At 36.8% G+C, this 17211-nt stretch overlaps 1 protein-coding gene across 1 annotated transcript in view; it reads right to left on the bottom strand.

Moving 5' to 3' along the window:
- The window catches only part of LOC150078036 (uncharacterized), a 321641-nt gene that overhangs the window by 176582 nt on the left and 127848 nt on the right, over positions 1-17211 (bottom strand). The window contains exon 10 of the mRNA XM_090384437.1: positions 3745-4017. Within this exon, the coding sequence (XP_090240563.1) occupies positions 3745-4017 (273 nt within the window). The remainder of the gene's footprint in view (positions 1-3744; positions 4018-17211) is intronic.

Below are 17211 nucleotides of genomic sequence, written 5' to 3'. Positions count from 1 at the left end.
GTGTGTGTACATACAGGGTGATTCACTACCAGTGCGACAAACTTGCAGTAGGGGGCACAAAGACAAATCGGAATCACACAGCATTGCAGGGTCCAAAATGCCTTTGTCATGCGGTAGAGGACATTGAACGGGAGGTCGCATGAACAGCGATCCCGCTGGAAGTCAGCATTTGCGAACCGGTTCCTGAGGCATTAGGATGGATGAGTATTCAAACGTTGAACTGGCCGACATGCACCTTGCATATGGAGCTGCGGATTGTACCGGGTGCGCCGCTCTGCGCTTGTTCCATGAATGTTTCCCACACAGGCGTGCTCCTCATCATACGATTTTCGCACGTGTGCACAGAAGTTACGTGAGACTGGTTGTTTCACAAGAGGTACCATGAATCGAGAGCAAACCACGAGGACGCCAGACAATGAGGAGAATGTCCTACATCTTGCAGAAGGCAATCCGAGTACGAGTACTCGAGCGATAGGCCAACGATTGGGTATTTCCCAATCCACTGTATGGAGGATACTGTCAACAAACCAAATGAGTTCATACCATCTGCAATGCGTCCAATCATTGGAGCCTGCGGATTATCCACTCCGGAGGACTTTTGCTACTTGGTTTCTTCAACAGAAACAGTTCGCAAATGCTGACTTACAGTGGGATTGCTGTTCACGCAACCTCCCATTCAACGTCCTCTACCAAATGACGAAGGCATTTCAGACCCTACAATGCTATGTGATTCCGATTCGTCTTTGTGCCCCCTACACCTCCTGCAAGTTTGTCGCACTGGTAGTGAATCACCCTGTATATTCCCCCCCACCCAAACTCATTTTAAGATAAGTTATTACATTCCTTTTATTTGCAAATTGTCTTGAAATAAGTTGGTAAGTGCTGCCATCTCTAATTTGGGTTTCTAAGTAATCGTAGACCCGACCCAGTTTATAATATATGCCAGTAAGAAAACAAATTTTAAAATTGGAGGAAGAGGGGATCGCTCCTCAAAGCCATTTTTGTCCAATTTTTGTTTATGAAATATGGAAATTCAAGTGATAAAATTGAAAAAAGTAATATATAAATGGACATAGATGATAGTATTATGCCAAACAATAAGTAACAATGAGTTTTTTTCCAAATTTTTAAACTTTTTTTTCATTTAAAAATTTTTTTTTAAAATATTCTAATCTTTCTAACTCTGAAATTTGATTTTTGAAATCATCTCACTCAAATTAGAAATTAAGTCAAAATAGGAACAAATCAATCTGTATGTGAATGCTTTTAATTAAAAGCATTCACATACAGAGAATTTTACAAAGAAAATTTTTCATTTTTAAAAATTTCAAAAAGAAAATTACTACACTGAGCCCTTACGACTAATGGAAAACTCAGTGCTCAGGGTCCAGACAAATTGTATTCCCTTTATTTTAGGGAACTCACTTTCGAATGGATTAAGATCAATCTGCTATAAGATAAGAACTTTATTCAAACATATTTCATCAAACCATCATGTAGAGATCAAATTACTTTTATTTAACATCAAGTTTCAGAAGATTTCAAAGGATGATCAAAAAGAAGTCAGTATTTTTTCTTATTCAAGGTGTAAGAAATATCTATCATATGAACGTATGAATCAATAATATGATCTCCAGGCTATCTACACCACAGGAAATACATATGACATGGATAATATTATGGTTCTAGCACCATAGATATAGCTCAAATCTAAACCACATGGCAGATCCTGATCCCCAATTCTGCATTGAAAAATATAGTTTATAAGCCTGGGTGTGGATGACAAATTTTTCATATGCAACAGAAGTAATGAATCACTTTATACATCACTTTTTCCATCTACAAATACAGCATAAACTGCAAATGAACAGAAGAGGGGGGAATCAAAATATACCACAGTAAGTCACAATAATCAAAATATACCGCAGTAAGTCTGATTTGATTTTTTTTTTTTAAACTGTATTTAAAAACATGAAAATCAGAATTTCTCAAAACTGATATTTAGATTCTCATTTATTTACTTGTTTTCTCGGAAATGCACCAGATAAAAAAAAAGTTTTTGTTTAAATAGAAATGCTGATTGATTGACATTTTCCCTTTGCTGTATGTTTGAAGTGTATAACCCCCTCTTAGTAAAAACAATCATGCCCCTTTTTTCAAATGCACCTTGACACACCTTCTTTGTGGTAACACAGTTCTCCCACTGTGGTTACTTTTGTTTTGTTTGTTGACCATATTCATTTTTTTATCATATTTTGCCACTTGCTACCGCACTGCTGTTGATGCAAATCCAATAGATTTTATTTTTTGGTCCTCAGTTAAACGATGAGGTATGAACTGAATGCCACGAACTGACAATTTCAACTCTTTCTGTTATCTTCTGGACAACCATGCATTATTCTGAAGAGTTTTTGACTGATATTTGTTCTTTAAAATGGCAGAACCATTATGAAACCTTTCATGGCTCATAGTGTCATCACTAAATACTATTTTAATTCATATTCAAATGCCTTAGTTGCAATTCTATGGATATTCATGTAAAATTTAATGATGCATTTTTTTTATAGATTCTGAAATAATGAAATGCAACTGACACAAATAAATTTAGTACAACTGGTGGATGGGGGGGGGAGCACTAACTTAGGAGACAGATTAGACCAAGCCATATGGAAGTATGCAGAGTCTCAGAACTACCTTGATAGCATTTTGTACAGATTTGGTAAGTCCATCCCATTTAATTTTTATAGTATATAGCAGCATTTCCCAAACTGTGTTCTGTGAAACATCATAATTAATAATTTAAAAAAAATAATAAATAATAAATTTTGCATATTCCACCTTTGTACCATTATAAGTTTTAACATTTTTTCCCGGTTATTAATATACTGGCATAGACTAATAATCAAATAGACTGCAGAACACTTTATTTTGGAGAGCTTTTGCATAGAGAAGTATGTGTAGAGGAAATGACATCTATGAAAAATTAGCAATGTAGTGATCTAGTATGCTATTTGTATGCAATTTAGCCTGGAGTACACAGGCTGAAGGAGAGGAAAAGCGAACCGATATAATAACAAAACTCACTTTCTTGTATAATTTTTTTTTTTTTTTGATAATTATCAGCACTTTGAAATATTATTATTAAAATAAATGACTATGGATTTGTGGTTGAAAAAAGGAACTTTAAAACGAGAAGCAAGCACGTCTAGTATTGCAACTGTGGTCAACGAAAACGAACACAATATTGTCACACTTCAAAGTGAGGATGAACAATCGCAGCCTTTTGTTCCCCAAAAATCTGAAGTGAAAAAAAAGGAACCAACTAATAAAAGACCAAAACGCAGGAATGACAGTTATTTGAATTTCGGCTTTACATGTCTTGGAAATAAAGATGCTCGTGATTCACAGTGCGTTGTATGTAAAAAAATATTAACAAACACTTCTTTGGCTTCCGCTAAACTAGTGTTTCGTAAATATATAAGTGTTCCGGAAATATATAGTGAGATGAAAAGTGTTCCACGAGTAAAAAAGTTTGGAAAATGCTGGTATATAGCATCAGAATTGCATTTAAATTATGTTTTTTTGCCTTTTAATTTATAAAATGCTTGAAAACCTATGAATTTGCAATGAGTAATGAATCAGTAAAATCAACTAAAATAAAGCAAAAAAAAACAAAGATCAAAAAGGATTAATAACATGGCTATATACTCGTTCTACAAAAGACAATGCTCTATTGTTAATTACCTTCAAAATCTAAAAGTTTTAAAGTAGCCTCTTGTCCAATGAACAATCCCAAATGCTGCCATTTACTTTCTTCTGAAATAAATGAATTTGCCTCATTTGCACACCTTGACGAGTCTTCCAAACACCTTTCATTCATTGAAATATTGCTCTTTAAAGCCAGTTGCTCTGTAAGATATCTACAATCTTCTTGGGTAAAAATCTTTCCACGAGAGTCACAACTTCCCAAAAGAGGAAAAAGAGATTTTTTACCTTTCCTTCTTTTGGAATAGTTAGCTGAAAATATATAATATACTTTTAATATTTTTATTATTTTTAAATCTCTCTCAAATTTTCTTATCTTTAATAACTTTGTTTCTTAAATTCTAATTAATATTTTTCTTTAATTAATTACTAATCATATTGAAATGAATTACAGTTAATAAGATTTTCACAACAAAAACATGGCCACAAAGTTCATATTTTGGGGTTATAAACTCGTCAGAGAAAAAATTTCCTTTTCCGAGATATAAGGCATCTATAAGCTACGGGACAGCCTTACAAGATGAGGAATGACAAATTATTTCTTCCTCTTGGATCCATTATTCCTCTCAATGTGCAACATTAATTATTCTACTTGAACCAATGAAGCATCCCCAACTTCCACATTACATATTCCAAACCATATAACCTAAAATTAGTGTCTTTGCTTGTTGTATTCAGCTAATTAATGTCTTCTTTTTATTTATTTATATGTTTGTCTTTTTGCTTTCAATGTATTTTACTTTTAACTGTTGCTTTTATTCACCTTTAGAACATCATTATCATAAGGATCAGAACAGTACAAATTTATTTTCGCTCACTACTTTCAACATCACAATACTACTCAATGTTAGTCAAACTGTGTTCTGCAGAATACTAGTCTTTGTGCATTCTATGACAACTATTACATGCTAGTGATATCATTCCTTTCAAAATATTAAATATAAAATTAAAGAGGTTGGGCATAATGTAGTTATGCCACCCACTCATTTCTGTAATTCGATTTCTTAAATAAACAAGGTAATGAGGGAAGCACTGATCAGATTCTTGTCACATAAAACGCAAAATGTCTCATTTCTACAGAAACACAATACAGCCACGACTTTTCATTGTTGGTGCCAACAACATGGAAAACCACTTTTTTCAGGAATTAAGTTAGTAATTTGGTGTCTGCAAGTTATTCTATTTTTGAATAAACTTATATAAAATTGTATTAAAAATAATATTATTCTATTATGTAAAATTGATTGCATGTGGTTGAGGAATGTTGGTCTAACTTAAACACTGAAGAATACTTTGCTTCAATTGCCAAACCAACTTTCTCCAACACACTTATCTGTGTTGCAGAAAGTTGGATTCTTATAAAAACTTGTATTTTTATACTACTTCATTGGGGCTTAGAGGGGAACAGCAATTCTGTGTGTTATCAGACTCTCAGTCTAAAACACTGATGAATCCAGTATCTTTCTATCTCAGAAGATTTAGGAGAAGTCCGGTTAGCCTGCCTCCCTAAAATCAACTCATACACACCTCGATGTTAAGCCCTGTTACGTCACTTAGGTGACAACAAACATTAGAGTGGTTCTCTTCAAGATGGCAGAGAAGAAAAATGCATGGGATACATATAAAGTAACATGTGACACAGAAGCCTATGACAGATATAAGTTGATCTGTAACCAAGTTACAAAGGAGGTTAGACAAGCGAAGGCAGATTACGAGAAATCTTTGGCAAGGGATGCAAAGAAAAACAGCAAGGAGTTCTTTACTTATGTAAACTCTAGAAGGAAGGGGATGAATCAGATTGGTCCACTTGATATCGATGGTTCAACTGTTCATGATCCTGCTCAGGTAGCTAACAAACTAAATCAATATTTTGCATCTACATTCACACAGAATACTAGTCTTTGTGCATGAGGAGTTATTCAGAAAGGGAAATGCCATAGATGAAGTAAACACTGGCAGTGAGCTAGATGATCTTGTAATAATTGAGAGTAAAGTGGAGGAGAAATTGTTGAAGATAAATACAAGAAAGGCACCTTGCGTGAATGGGATCTATCCAGTTATATTAAAGGAGGCAGCAAAGGAAGTAAGCAATCCGTTAGCCATAATTATGAGAGCTTCCTTGGACTCAGGGGAGGTACCCATAGACTGGAAATGTGCAAATGTGACCCCAATTCACAAAGGAGGATCAAAGGCTGACACAAGTAATTATAGACCTGTGAGCTTAACTTCTGTTCCAGGAAAATTAATGGAGGCACTGGTTAAAGAAGCACTGCAGGATCATTTAGACAAAAATTCAGTTATAGCTCAGACACAGCATGGTTTTGTTAAGGGAAGGTCTTGCCTGACCAATTTGATTGGATACTATGATGTAGTCACAAAAGAATTGGATGCAGGGAATAACTTTGATATTATATATTTGGATCTTAGAAAGGCTTTTGATACTTGCACATGGAAGACTGCTGCACAAATTGGACCAGTGTGGCATTGGTGGCAAATTGTTGCAATGGATAAAGGGATGGTTGAGTGGCAGAAGACAGAGAGTGGTAATTAATGGACACTGCTCATCGTGGACTAATGTTATTAGCGGAGTCCCTCAGGGTTCAGTGTTGGATCCATTGTTGTTTTCTGTATTTATAAATAATACTGATGATGGTATATCAAGCTTAATGTCCAAGTTTGCAGACGATACAAAGGTTGGCAGGGTTGTTAAGGACGCTACTGACACTATGCTGCTGCAACAGGATCTGGAAAGGTTGAGCAGATGGGCTGACAGGTGGCAAATGAAGTTTAATATTGACAAATGTAAAGTACTACATATGGGAAACAGCAACCCCAGAGCAACTATCAACTCTGTGGTACTACACTGACAGTGGTAGAGAATGAAAAGGACCTGGGGGTAATTGTGCAGGCAGATATGAAGTTCTCTGAGCAGTGCAGACGGGCTGCAAGAGTAGCTCATGGTGTCTTGTCAATGATATACAGGAATTTTTCTAACAGGGATAGGGAGGTGATTATTCCCTTGTATAAGGCAATGGTCAGGCCGCACCTTGAGTACTGTATACAGGTCTGGAGGTCTCATTTCAAGAAGGATGTAGAGCTGCTGGAACGAGTACAGAGAAGGGCAACAAGGTTAGTGAATGGATCGAAGGGTTGCTCTTACGAAGAAAGGCTTAAGTTTTGCAAATTACAGTGTCTGGAGAATAGGCACTGGCGAGGTGATCTGATAGAGGTGTACAAAGCCTTGAATGGTTTGAGCATGCTCAATGCTGATGGGATACTGTCTCTTGCTCAGAATAATCACCTCAGAGGGCATAAATTCAAATTGAGGAAAGACAGATGGAGGATAGATGTGTGGAAATTTGCCTTTAGCCAGCGGGTAGTTGGTTTGTGGAATAGACTTCCATCACTTGTTGCTGAAGTTGATAGCCTAAACAAATTTAAGGCTCAGCTGGACAGGTATTTCGAATGAACGGAGGGGTGAAGTGGAAGGGTTTTTTTTTTTTTTTTTTTTGGCTGATGCTGCATAAGCTTGCTTTCTTGCATCATATACCTCTACTAATGCTAATGCTAATGCAAAGATGCCTGGTCATCATGAAGAGGAAAAGACCAAACCCTCCAACAGATGACAGCACGACGAAACAAATGCCCTCAGTCCCCAGCGGCTTTTACTCCCCCTCCTACGGCAGTGAGAGGATCAGAGTGGAAGCAGAGGATGCTAAAAATCTCTGGGTACGATCGGCTGCCATGCACGGAAACTGAATTTGGCCGGTTACAACGTAAGATCACTCATCAGTGAAGACAGGATATTAGAAAATGTAAATTGGAATATAATCGGTTTGGCTGAAACTAGAATAAGAAATGAATCACTTATAAGTTTTCAAGTGGAAATCTGCTGTACACTAATGGAAACAGTGAAAGGAGCGAAGATGGGGTTGGCTTTCTGGTAAAGCCAACCCTAAAGATAGAAAAAACAACGTTTTGGATTTCAAAAGTACATCGCCAAGGGTGTCAAGAATAATACTCAGGATTTCTAAGAGGTACAAGCTAAAGGTTATAATGATTTATGCACCAACATCAAGCCACGATGATGAAGGGGTTGAAGAAATGTACACTGAAATTGAGTCTTCTAGATGAGCAGAAAACCCACTACACTATCATTATGTGGGTTTCCAACCTTAGCATTGAAGTTCAATGCTAAGGTTGGAAAGAGACAAAACAGAGCAGAAAGGGGAACTATAAGAAATTTTGGAATTGATGAAAGAAATGAAAGACTTGTGGAATTTGCAGAATCTAAGGATTTTCAGCAATGAACACTTTTTTCAAGAAAAGGGTGAACAGAAAGTGGACATGGATGAGTCCAAATGGATTAACAACTAATGAAATAGACTTCATCCTCACTAACAGAAGATATATCGTGAATGATGCTACTGTCCTGAACAAGGTAAATGTTGGAAGTGCACACTTGATATAGATGTAAGAAAAGAAAAGAAAGGAAAAAACTGACTCAAGTAAATAATACGAAGGTCTTTGAGATAACAGAAGAGGAGAAAAGGCAATATGTACTGGAACTTAAGAACAAGCTTGAGCTTCTGCAGACTGCTCAGGACTGAGATATTGACGAGAAATATTACAACTTTCTAAACGTGATAAAGCCCAAAAAACCTATGGATAAAAAGAAATCCAAAGAAGAAAAAATCAGTCAAGAAACACTTGTCATGATGAACGAAGACAACAAATGAAGAGCAAGATAAACACTGACAAAGAGAAAATTGAGTATACTGAGTTATGCAAAGTCATTAGAAAGAGACTCAGAGAGGACATAAGAAGATTTAACACAAGAAAAGTAGAACAGACATTAAAGGAAAACAAAGGACTTAAATCAGCAGCCATGAGCAGTAATAAAGAAAGACAAATGATACTGAAACTGAAGAATAGCGATGGTGTACTTATAAATAGCAGAGAAGGCATAATTCAAATAGCAGAAGACTACTATAGAGAATTATATGAGGAGCGAGGTGATATTACGTTCTTAGCGTTTTTTCACCAACCTTTCATGGAGTAAAATAAAATTAAAATAAAATAAAATAAAACAAATCTTGATAACTATATTTACAATAACCTGTATTTACAAAATTAATATACGTATTACAATATTAAAACACAAGATTAAAATGCATTAAAATATACTAAGTTAAAAGGGATAAAATCCCGTAGCTTTCAAAGGCTCCAGCCTTCTTCTTCAGCAGTACTCTCTATTATTCAGTACACCTTTAAATATCAGCAGGGTAATGGTAGGCATCACATGTTTCCATTCTCACGTGTTCCGCTCTCTTGCATTATGGAACCGGAAGTGGCTCGAACGGAAGTCGTACGGAACCGTTCATCCTTTTTTAGGATAATAGTCTCTAAAAGGGGGTGAATCCGTACACCCCTATCCCTATTAATGTTGGTTGTAGAGCTGATCCGCAAACTCTCGAGCCACTTACGGTCCCAGAACCTATGCGCCCGATCGGTGATAGTGGCATCGTCTGGGGAGATCTGGTGCTGCTTCTCCCAAAAATGTTCGGCCACGGCGGACTTGTCATATTCCGCATTTCTTATTGCTTTTTTGTGTTCCCCCAGACGATCTTTGAGACGACGTTTTGTCTCCCCTACATAACATTCCCCACAATCCGGGCATCTAATATTATATACGACCCCACTAGCATCCTCTTTTTGAATGGGGTCCTTAACTTGAGACACAACTGTGCGCAGTCTTCGTCCCGGAAGCTGCACACAGCGTGTCTGATATTTTCTTAATATTCTAGTTATATAATCCGTCAAGCCCGGATAATATGGATTGGAAAGTTACATAGGGACTTACATAATATTAGGAAAGAAAAAAGACAGTGCTTTGAAGGAATAAGGGATATATTGACACCGATGCACCTATCAGGTGTGATTAGTGTAGTGACAGCTAAAGTAAAGCATATTTCTGATAGCTATAGACGGAGACAAATAGGGAAGTTTGACAGACTTAAAGAACAAAGTAAGGTGAGAGGCAATAATGATAATATTACTAAGGATTTTGTAATTAATATGAGTAATAAACAACTAACTAAAGAGCAGTTGGAGGTCCTAAATCTAGGACCAAAATTTGCCATGGTACCGCCCAGAATACCCGTTGCAGAAATTGCAATGGGTGTGGAAAGGGCCATAAATAAACTTCCCGTAGATATAGATAATGAAGCTCGAGTGAAAATAGCAGCCATCCTTAGTCAAGCTAAGAGTGCTCCTTCCAATCTTAATGTGAAGCAAAAACTAGCACTAAGAAACCTTAAACAAGATGATAGTATTATAATTTTACCCGCGGATAAAGGCAAAGCAACGGTGGTTCTTAATAAAGAAGTATATAAGAATAAAGCGTTGAGCTTATTAGAAGATCAGACAACCTATAAGGTTATCCAGAAGAGTCCACTTCTTAGTTTGGAGCGACAAGTGAACGGAATGTTGCAGAGTTGGCTTAAATCTAATAAGATTTCTAAAGAACAATATTGGACACTACATGCTACAGGTAGCCAAATGCCAAGGTTTTATGGCTTACCCAAAATCCACAAAGTAGACGTGCCACTCAGACCCATAGTCTCATTTATAGGTAGTCCGACGTATGCACTTTCGGGTTTCCTAGCCAAACTATTGTCTCCACTAGTAGGACTCTCTGAATATAGTATCAAGGATAGTAAAGAATTTGTGCACTTTATTAGGAGCCAGCGTATAGAAGAGGATGAAATTATGATATCATTTGATGTAAAATCGTTATTCACTTGTATTCCTATTGACCATGGAGTGTGGTGTGCAAACATAGTTTTACAGAGGGATACTACCCTAAATACTAGGACGCAACTTAATCCAGAAGATATTAGGAAGGGTATGGAATTGTGCCTCTCAAGTAACACTATGGTTTTTGATAACATTATATATAAGCAGGTTAATGGTACAGCTATGGGCTCCCCCATTAGCGCAATTATAGCAAATCTAGCTATGGAGGAGCTCGAGACCAGAATATTTAATGCTAGTGTTCTCCCTATGCGCCCCTGGAAAAGGTATGTGGATGATACGTTTACATTTGTTCGGAAGGGGAGTGAAGAGCATGTGTTGAATATCTTAAATGGCTTCTCCCAATTCATACAATTTACATCGGAAGTTGAAGATGGAGGAGTTCTGCCGTTCCTGGATGTGTTGGTCTGTAGGGAAGACCAGCAGTTAAAGACAAAAGTCTTTAGAAAAACGATGTGTATAAAGGGCAATATACGCATTATAATTCAGCCCTGACCAGCCATCATAGGAACAGTGTGATAAGAACGCTAATTAATAGAGCGAAATCACATTGCAGTAACTCCGATGATAGGAAAGCAGAGTATGAACGTGTCACGGCGGATCTTACTAAATGTGGTTACCCCCAGAGGATTATAGATAAATTTATTAATGAAAATCAGAGGAGAGATGAATCTTTTATACCAGTATCTACTGCATACATTCCCTATTATCCGGGCTTGACGGATTATATAACTAGAGTATTAAGAAAATATCAGACACGCTGTGTGCAGCTTCCGGGACGAAGACTGCGCACAGTTGTGTCTCAAGTTAAGGACCCCATTCAAAAAGAGGATGCTAGTGGGGTCGTATATAATATTAGATGCCCAGATTGTGGGGAATATTATGTAGGGGAGACAAAACGTCGTCTCAAAGATCATCTGGGGGAACACAAAAAAGCAATAAGAAATGCGGAATATGACAAGTCCGCCGTGGCCGAACATTTTTGGGAGAAGCAGCACCAGATCTCCCCAGACGATGCCACTATCACCGATCGGGCGCATAGGTTCTGGGACCGTAAGTGGCTCGAGAGTTTGCGGATCAGCTCTACAACCAACATTAATAGGGATAGGGGTGTACGGATTCACCCCCTTTTAGAGACTATTATCCTAAAAAAGGATGAACGGTTCCGTACGACTTCCGTTCGAGCCACTTCCGGTTCCACAATGCAAGAGAGCGGAACACGTGAGAATGGAAACATGTGATGCCTACCATTACCCTGCTGATATTTAAAGGTGTACTGAATAATAGAGAGTACTGCTGAAGAAGAAGGCTGGAGCCTTTGAAAGCTACGGGATTTTATCCCTTTTAACTTAGTATATTTTAATGCATTTTAATCTTGTGTTTTAATACTTTTAATATTGTAATACGTATATTAATTTTGTAAATACAGGTTATTGTAAATATAGTTATCAAGATTTGTTTTGTTTTATTTTATTTTATTTTATTTTACTCCATGAAAGGTTGGTGAAAAAACACTAAGAACGTAATATGAATATACCCAACCTCAGAGGCCTATTTGAGGAGCGAGGGAATGATGCCAGCAGTGTGGAAGATGGATCACAAATTAGTAACACATATGCATACCCGATATCCTCCCTGATGAGGTAGAACATGCGTTGAAGAAAATGAAGAAACAGAAAGCCCCGGGGAAGATGAAATTACTGTAGAGTTATTAAAATTGGGAGGAAGAGACATGGCATAAAACTGGCAAGACTCTTCACAAAATGCATTAGAAAAGGTGTGGTGCCCAAGGAGTGGAATAATACAATCATAGTTTTGCTGCATAAGAAAGGAGATAAATCATAAATTGAAGATTATAGACCAATTAGCTTGTTATCCGACATCTACAAGTTGTCGGTCATTCACAAGGGTCGGTCATTACTAACAGATTAGAAAGAATACTTGATGAGAATCAGCCGAAAGAGCAAGCTGGCTTTAGGACAGGATTCTCAACTACAGATCACCTTCACGTAATGTCAAAGCTAATGGAGAAAGCAAAATGAATATAAAACACCATTATGCCTGGCATTTGTGAATTATGAAAAGGCATTTCACTCCATACAGCATAAGACGATGTTTTGGGAACTGGAAAGACAAGGCAAAGATACCCCATATATTATGATTCCGAAGAAAATAAGAAAATTTGTCTAGTCTAATAAAGGAGGCAAAGACAGTAGCAAATTTAAAATTGAGAAAGGAGTTCGACAAGGACACACAATATCTCCAAAGTTGTTTACTGCTGCCCCCTGAGGAAGCTTTTAAAAGATTAGACTGGTCGCAGAAAGGAGTCAATGTGAATGGAGAGTACCTAAACCATTTACAATTTGCAGATGACATTGTGGCCATAAGCCACAATCCCAAAGAATTAGAGGATTTTGGACTAAAGATGAATATGGCTAAAACAAAAGTAATGATGAACAAGTATGCCATAGAAAGGGATATAATGACTGAAAGGAGCAGTAACTGAAAAGGTAGAGTCATATACTTATCTGGGACAAGTCATCAGCTGTAATAATGATAAATGGCTGGAAGTCAAGAGAAGAATAAATTTTGGATGGATAGCATTCAGGAAATATAGTCACATACTGAGGAGCAATATTACAATTTGTATGAAACATAAAATAATGAACCAATGTATACTACCCACCATGACTTATGGAAGAAATTATATTTGGAATCAGACTGTTAGATAAGAAGAGAAACACATTGATTAGGCAGCAAACTCAAGTAAAGGACATTCTTATCAAAACTAAAGAACTAAAATGGTCTTGGGCAGGACACATAGCTCAAAGTCATGATGACAGGTGGACAAAAAGAATAACAGAATGGTACCCAAGAGGAGCTAGAAGAAAACCTGGAAGACAACGACAGAGATGGACAGATGAAATGGCCAATTGCACAAAACAGAAGGAACTGGAAAGTTGCTGGAGAGGCCTTCATCCTGCAGTGGATTGAAAATGGCTGAAGATGATGACGACTACTTCATCAAAAATTGTTTGCTAAACAAGAAATATTATAAACAGGTAGTAGAAAAACTGGCCTTCATTTCTGCACATTACCATTATGAGAGAAATGAAATAATACCATTTATGGAATTTTAAAAAAAAACTAAAGTCATTTTTCTAAAAATTATTTAAATGTGGCATAATGCTATATCACACCAACTCAGCTTCTATTGTATATGTGTTATGATCAGACCAAAAATGTTACATTCTGTGTGAGCCTCAAAAGGTAGTGATGATTCACTCGAGAAGTTGGACATGCACTGTTGTACTCAATTTAGTATGTGCTAATGATGTTTGCATGTATACTCATGTCTTCTGCACAGTTGACTGCTTACATTATCTATTTTTGTGAGAAAACTCCATTGTTTCTAAGTACCGATTTTAACTTTACTAATCCATGACTTTAGAGGAGAAATATTAAAACAAAATTCTCGTTGTTCTGTTATTCCATCTGTGACTACAACAAATGAACAAAATAAGAAGGATATTTCAAAGTAAGAATAAAAAACTGCAGTTGAAATAAAGAAACAAAACATCAGGAAATTCAAAGTTAGGATGGACAACTGCAGCCTTTCACTACACTTTAGTCACTGAGGTCCAAGAGGTTGCAGCAGCATATATGGCATCCTTCAGATTAAACTCCTTCTGGAAACCTTCCACACCCATGCCTCTGTTCACTGCTGCCAACATGCTGTTAAAGAAAGTGTTTTCATATTTACACTTCATCGATCTAAGGATACCCTGGTCACATGGCTGAATTAATGAAGTGATGTTTGGGGTAAAGTATATGGCATAAACATTATTTTTGAGGATCATTTCAGCTGGAGGATGAGTAGAACAGTTGTCAAGAAATAACAAAATCTTGCAGTCATCATCCAGTCCAGCTTCTCTGCAGTGAGCATGAGCTGCTGGTATAAAATGTTTGTGAAACCAATCAGAAAAGATGTTTCTGGTGATCCATGCTTTTTTGTTAGCATAATAATGAATTGCTAGAAATTCACTCCTTCAAAACAGTGAGGACAAATTTACACTTATGCATGCCTGCTGCATTAGTACAGCACAGCACAGTTAATCTGTTCTTGGCTTCCTGTTAGGGGTGTCTCATAAGCTGTAGTTAGTGGTTTCCTGGGGCAATAATGTTTCATTAGCATTATAAACATGTTCTGCCATCAGATTTTCATCAGCAATGATCTTGGCAAACGCGTCAACAAATTTCTCCTCTGCCTTGTGATCAGCTGATGCTTTATCACCACAAATCTTTAAAAATGTAATGCCACATTTTTTCGTGAATTTCTGTAACCAGCCTGTTGAACAGTCACAAGTTCACTTCAATTTTCAGTTCTTTATGATAGATCTTTTACTTGTACCATGATCAGCTGACCGGTAAGTGGCATGTGTTCATTGCGATGCCGATGGAGCCACTCTTTCAAAACACAATCGAGATCTTCATTTTTAGCTTTATGCAGTGTTTTTCTATTTTCCATTAACTTCTGTTCATCACTTTCAGCATAGAACTTGAACAGTTTATCCTTCTCTTTCTTCAGGTCATAGATATTGGTCGTTCCAAAACCAAACTCTTCTGTAAGACGTCTCACACTTACACTGCTGCCAGTTTCTTCAACAAATTCACTTTCTGTTCTATAGATGAATGCTTCCTCTTCTCCTTATCACTGTTACCTGAGGTATCAGGTTTTTTTTTGACATTTTCAACAATATCTTTCACCACAGAGCAGAGAATAAACTAACAAACGGTGAGTAATGGACACGACACCTTGCATTGATGATAATTGGCGCTTTACTGGCATCAACACACCAACGTCACACCTCTTTCCTGCCAGGGCTCCCAGTTTCCAGAACTTTCAAGTATTTTTCAAAAAAGTTTCAGTTTTTGGAGCTTTTCGATTTCTGGATTGGGGATACTCAACCTGTATTATGGTAGTTATCTGTCCTTGGGATATATATGAATTTTAAATAAAGATGCTCCTGATGTGTGGAGTATGTGGAATGTGAAATTAACCATGAAATACACAAAGACAAAGATGTCAGACTTTTCAAGAGATATCTTGACTCAATGAAAAACTATAAACTTTTGATGGTTAAATTCATTAAAACAGACAGTGAAAAATGAAAATGCATCAGGAACTTGTACAAAGTAAATTGTATAGTGCTTGTTGAAGAAGAACATACTATTGGGAAAACATTCATCAAGGCGTGTGTGAATGTTTAAAATATGAATTGAATTGTTTAATGAGAAACCTAGCAAAATAAACTGCAGCTGTCGAATAATACTGCTGTATGTTGTATTCAAAACCTTGCTGCTGACATAACAGTTGGTTTTCCAATGGAAAATCTGTAACGAAATTCCAACAAGATGATTCCACTAATATCACAGGCTTTTCTGTAATGCCTGCATCTGTCCATAATAGGCTTAGAAGTATTGAAGAAAGTTGATTCTTAAGTGTACCTTCACAAAGCAATACAACTGGTGAAGAAATATTCAACTGCTTTAACAATTTTATGAATTTTCTATCGAAAATTGAAGTGAAACAATAAGTAGAGTTATACACCCTACTTATTGTAAGTTAGGAGAAAATCTGCCAATGTCAATATCATAATTAAATGAAAAGCAGGATGTTAGCAAAGTACAGTAAGACCCCCCCCCCTATCCACAGGGGATATGTTCCAAGACTTACCATGGATGGCTAAAACTGCAGATATAAGTGAACACCTGCTGATCCCATATATAACCTGATTTTCTTGTACCTATGAGAGTAGGTACAAGAAAATCAGGTTATGTACGAGTTCAATAACTCATACACATAATAAAGTTTAACTGATAAATTAAACAAACATTAAGACATTACCAACATTAAATACAGTAATAATAGTGATCCTTGGCAAACCCACATCTTACATTAACCCAATCTGAGGAATAACCATTTATCCCAACCCTCTGCTTCAGTGAAAGAATTTTCACTGGATTCCCAGCTTATAAATTAACCACTCATTTGGGACTGAGTTAAATGCTTTGCTGAAATACAAATAAACAATGTCAAAATTATTCCCTAAATCCAGCTCAAGAGTGACCCTGCCGAAATGGGTAGCCAGATTTGTTAAAAATGATTTTCCCTTTACAAAACCATGCTATGTATCCTTCAGATTTCCGTTTCTATCTAAATGCTCCTGAATTCCACTGCTGATCATTGCCTCCATGGTTTTCCCTACTACTGAAGTTAGACCAGCCAGTAATTTCCCACTACACTCTTAGAAGCTCTGTTATGTGTTGGCAATACACTGGCACCTTTCCAATCCAACGGAATCTCTCCTGAGTCCAGTGATGCTCTCATAATTGGCCTTAATGGTTCAATGCGCACACACTTGTCACCTCCCATAAAATTATAGGGTATATGCCATCAACCTCAGGAGCCGTACTTGACTGTAGGCTTGAAAGATTTTTCATTAAATAATCATGTGAAATTTCAATATCATTAATTACATATTTTTGAACTTCACTCCCATAATTTCTCACTGACATAAAGGGTTTTTCTTCTGTAAATATCAATGCAAACTGTTGAGTTCATCTGCA

Source organism: Mastigoproctus giganteus, chromosome 11 (genome assembly GCF_048544385.1).
Source record: "Mastigoproctus giganteus isolate SK-2022 chromosome 11, ASM4854438v1, whole genome shotgun sequence".
Lineage (NCBI taxonomy): Eukaryota > Metazoa > Arthropoda > Arachnida > Uropygi > Thelyphonidae > Mastigoproctus > Mastigoproctus giganteus.
Note: the sequence above shows the minus strand (reverse complement) of the source record. Positions and strands in the feature narration are given on the sequence as shown.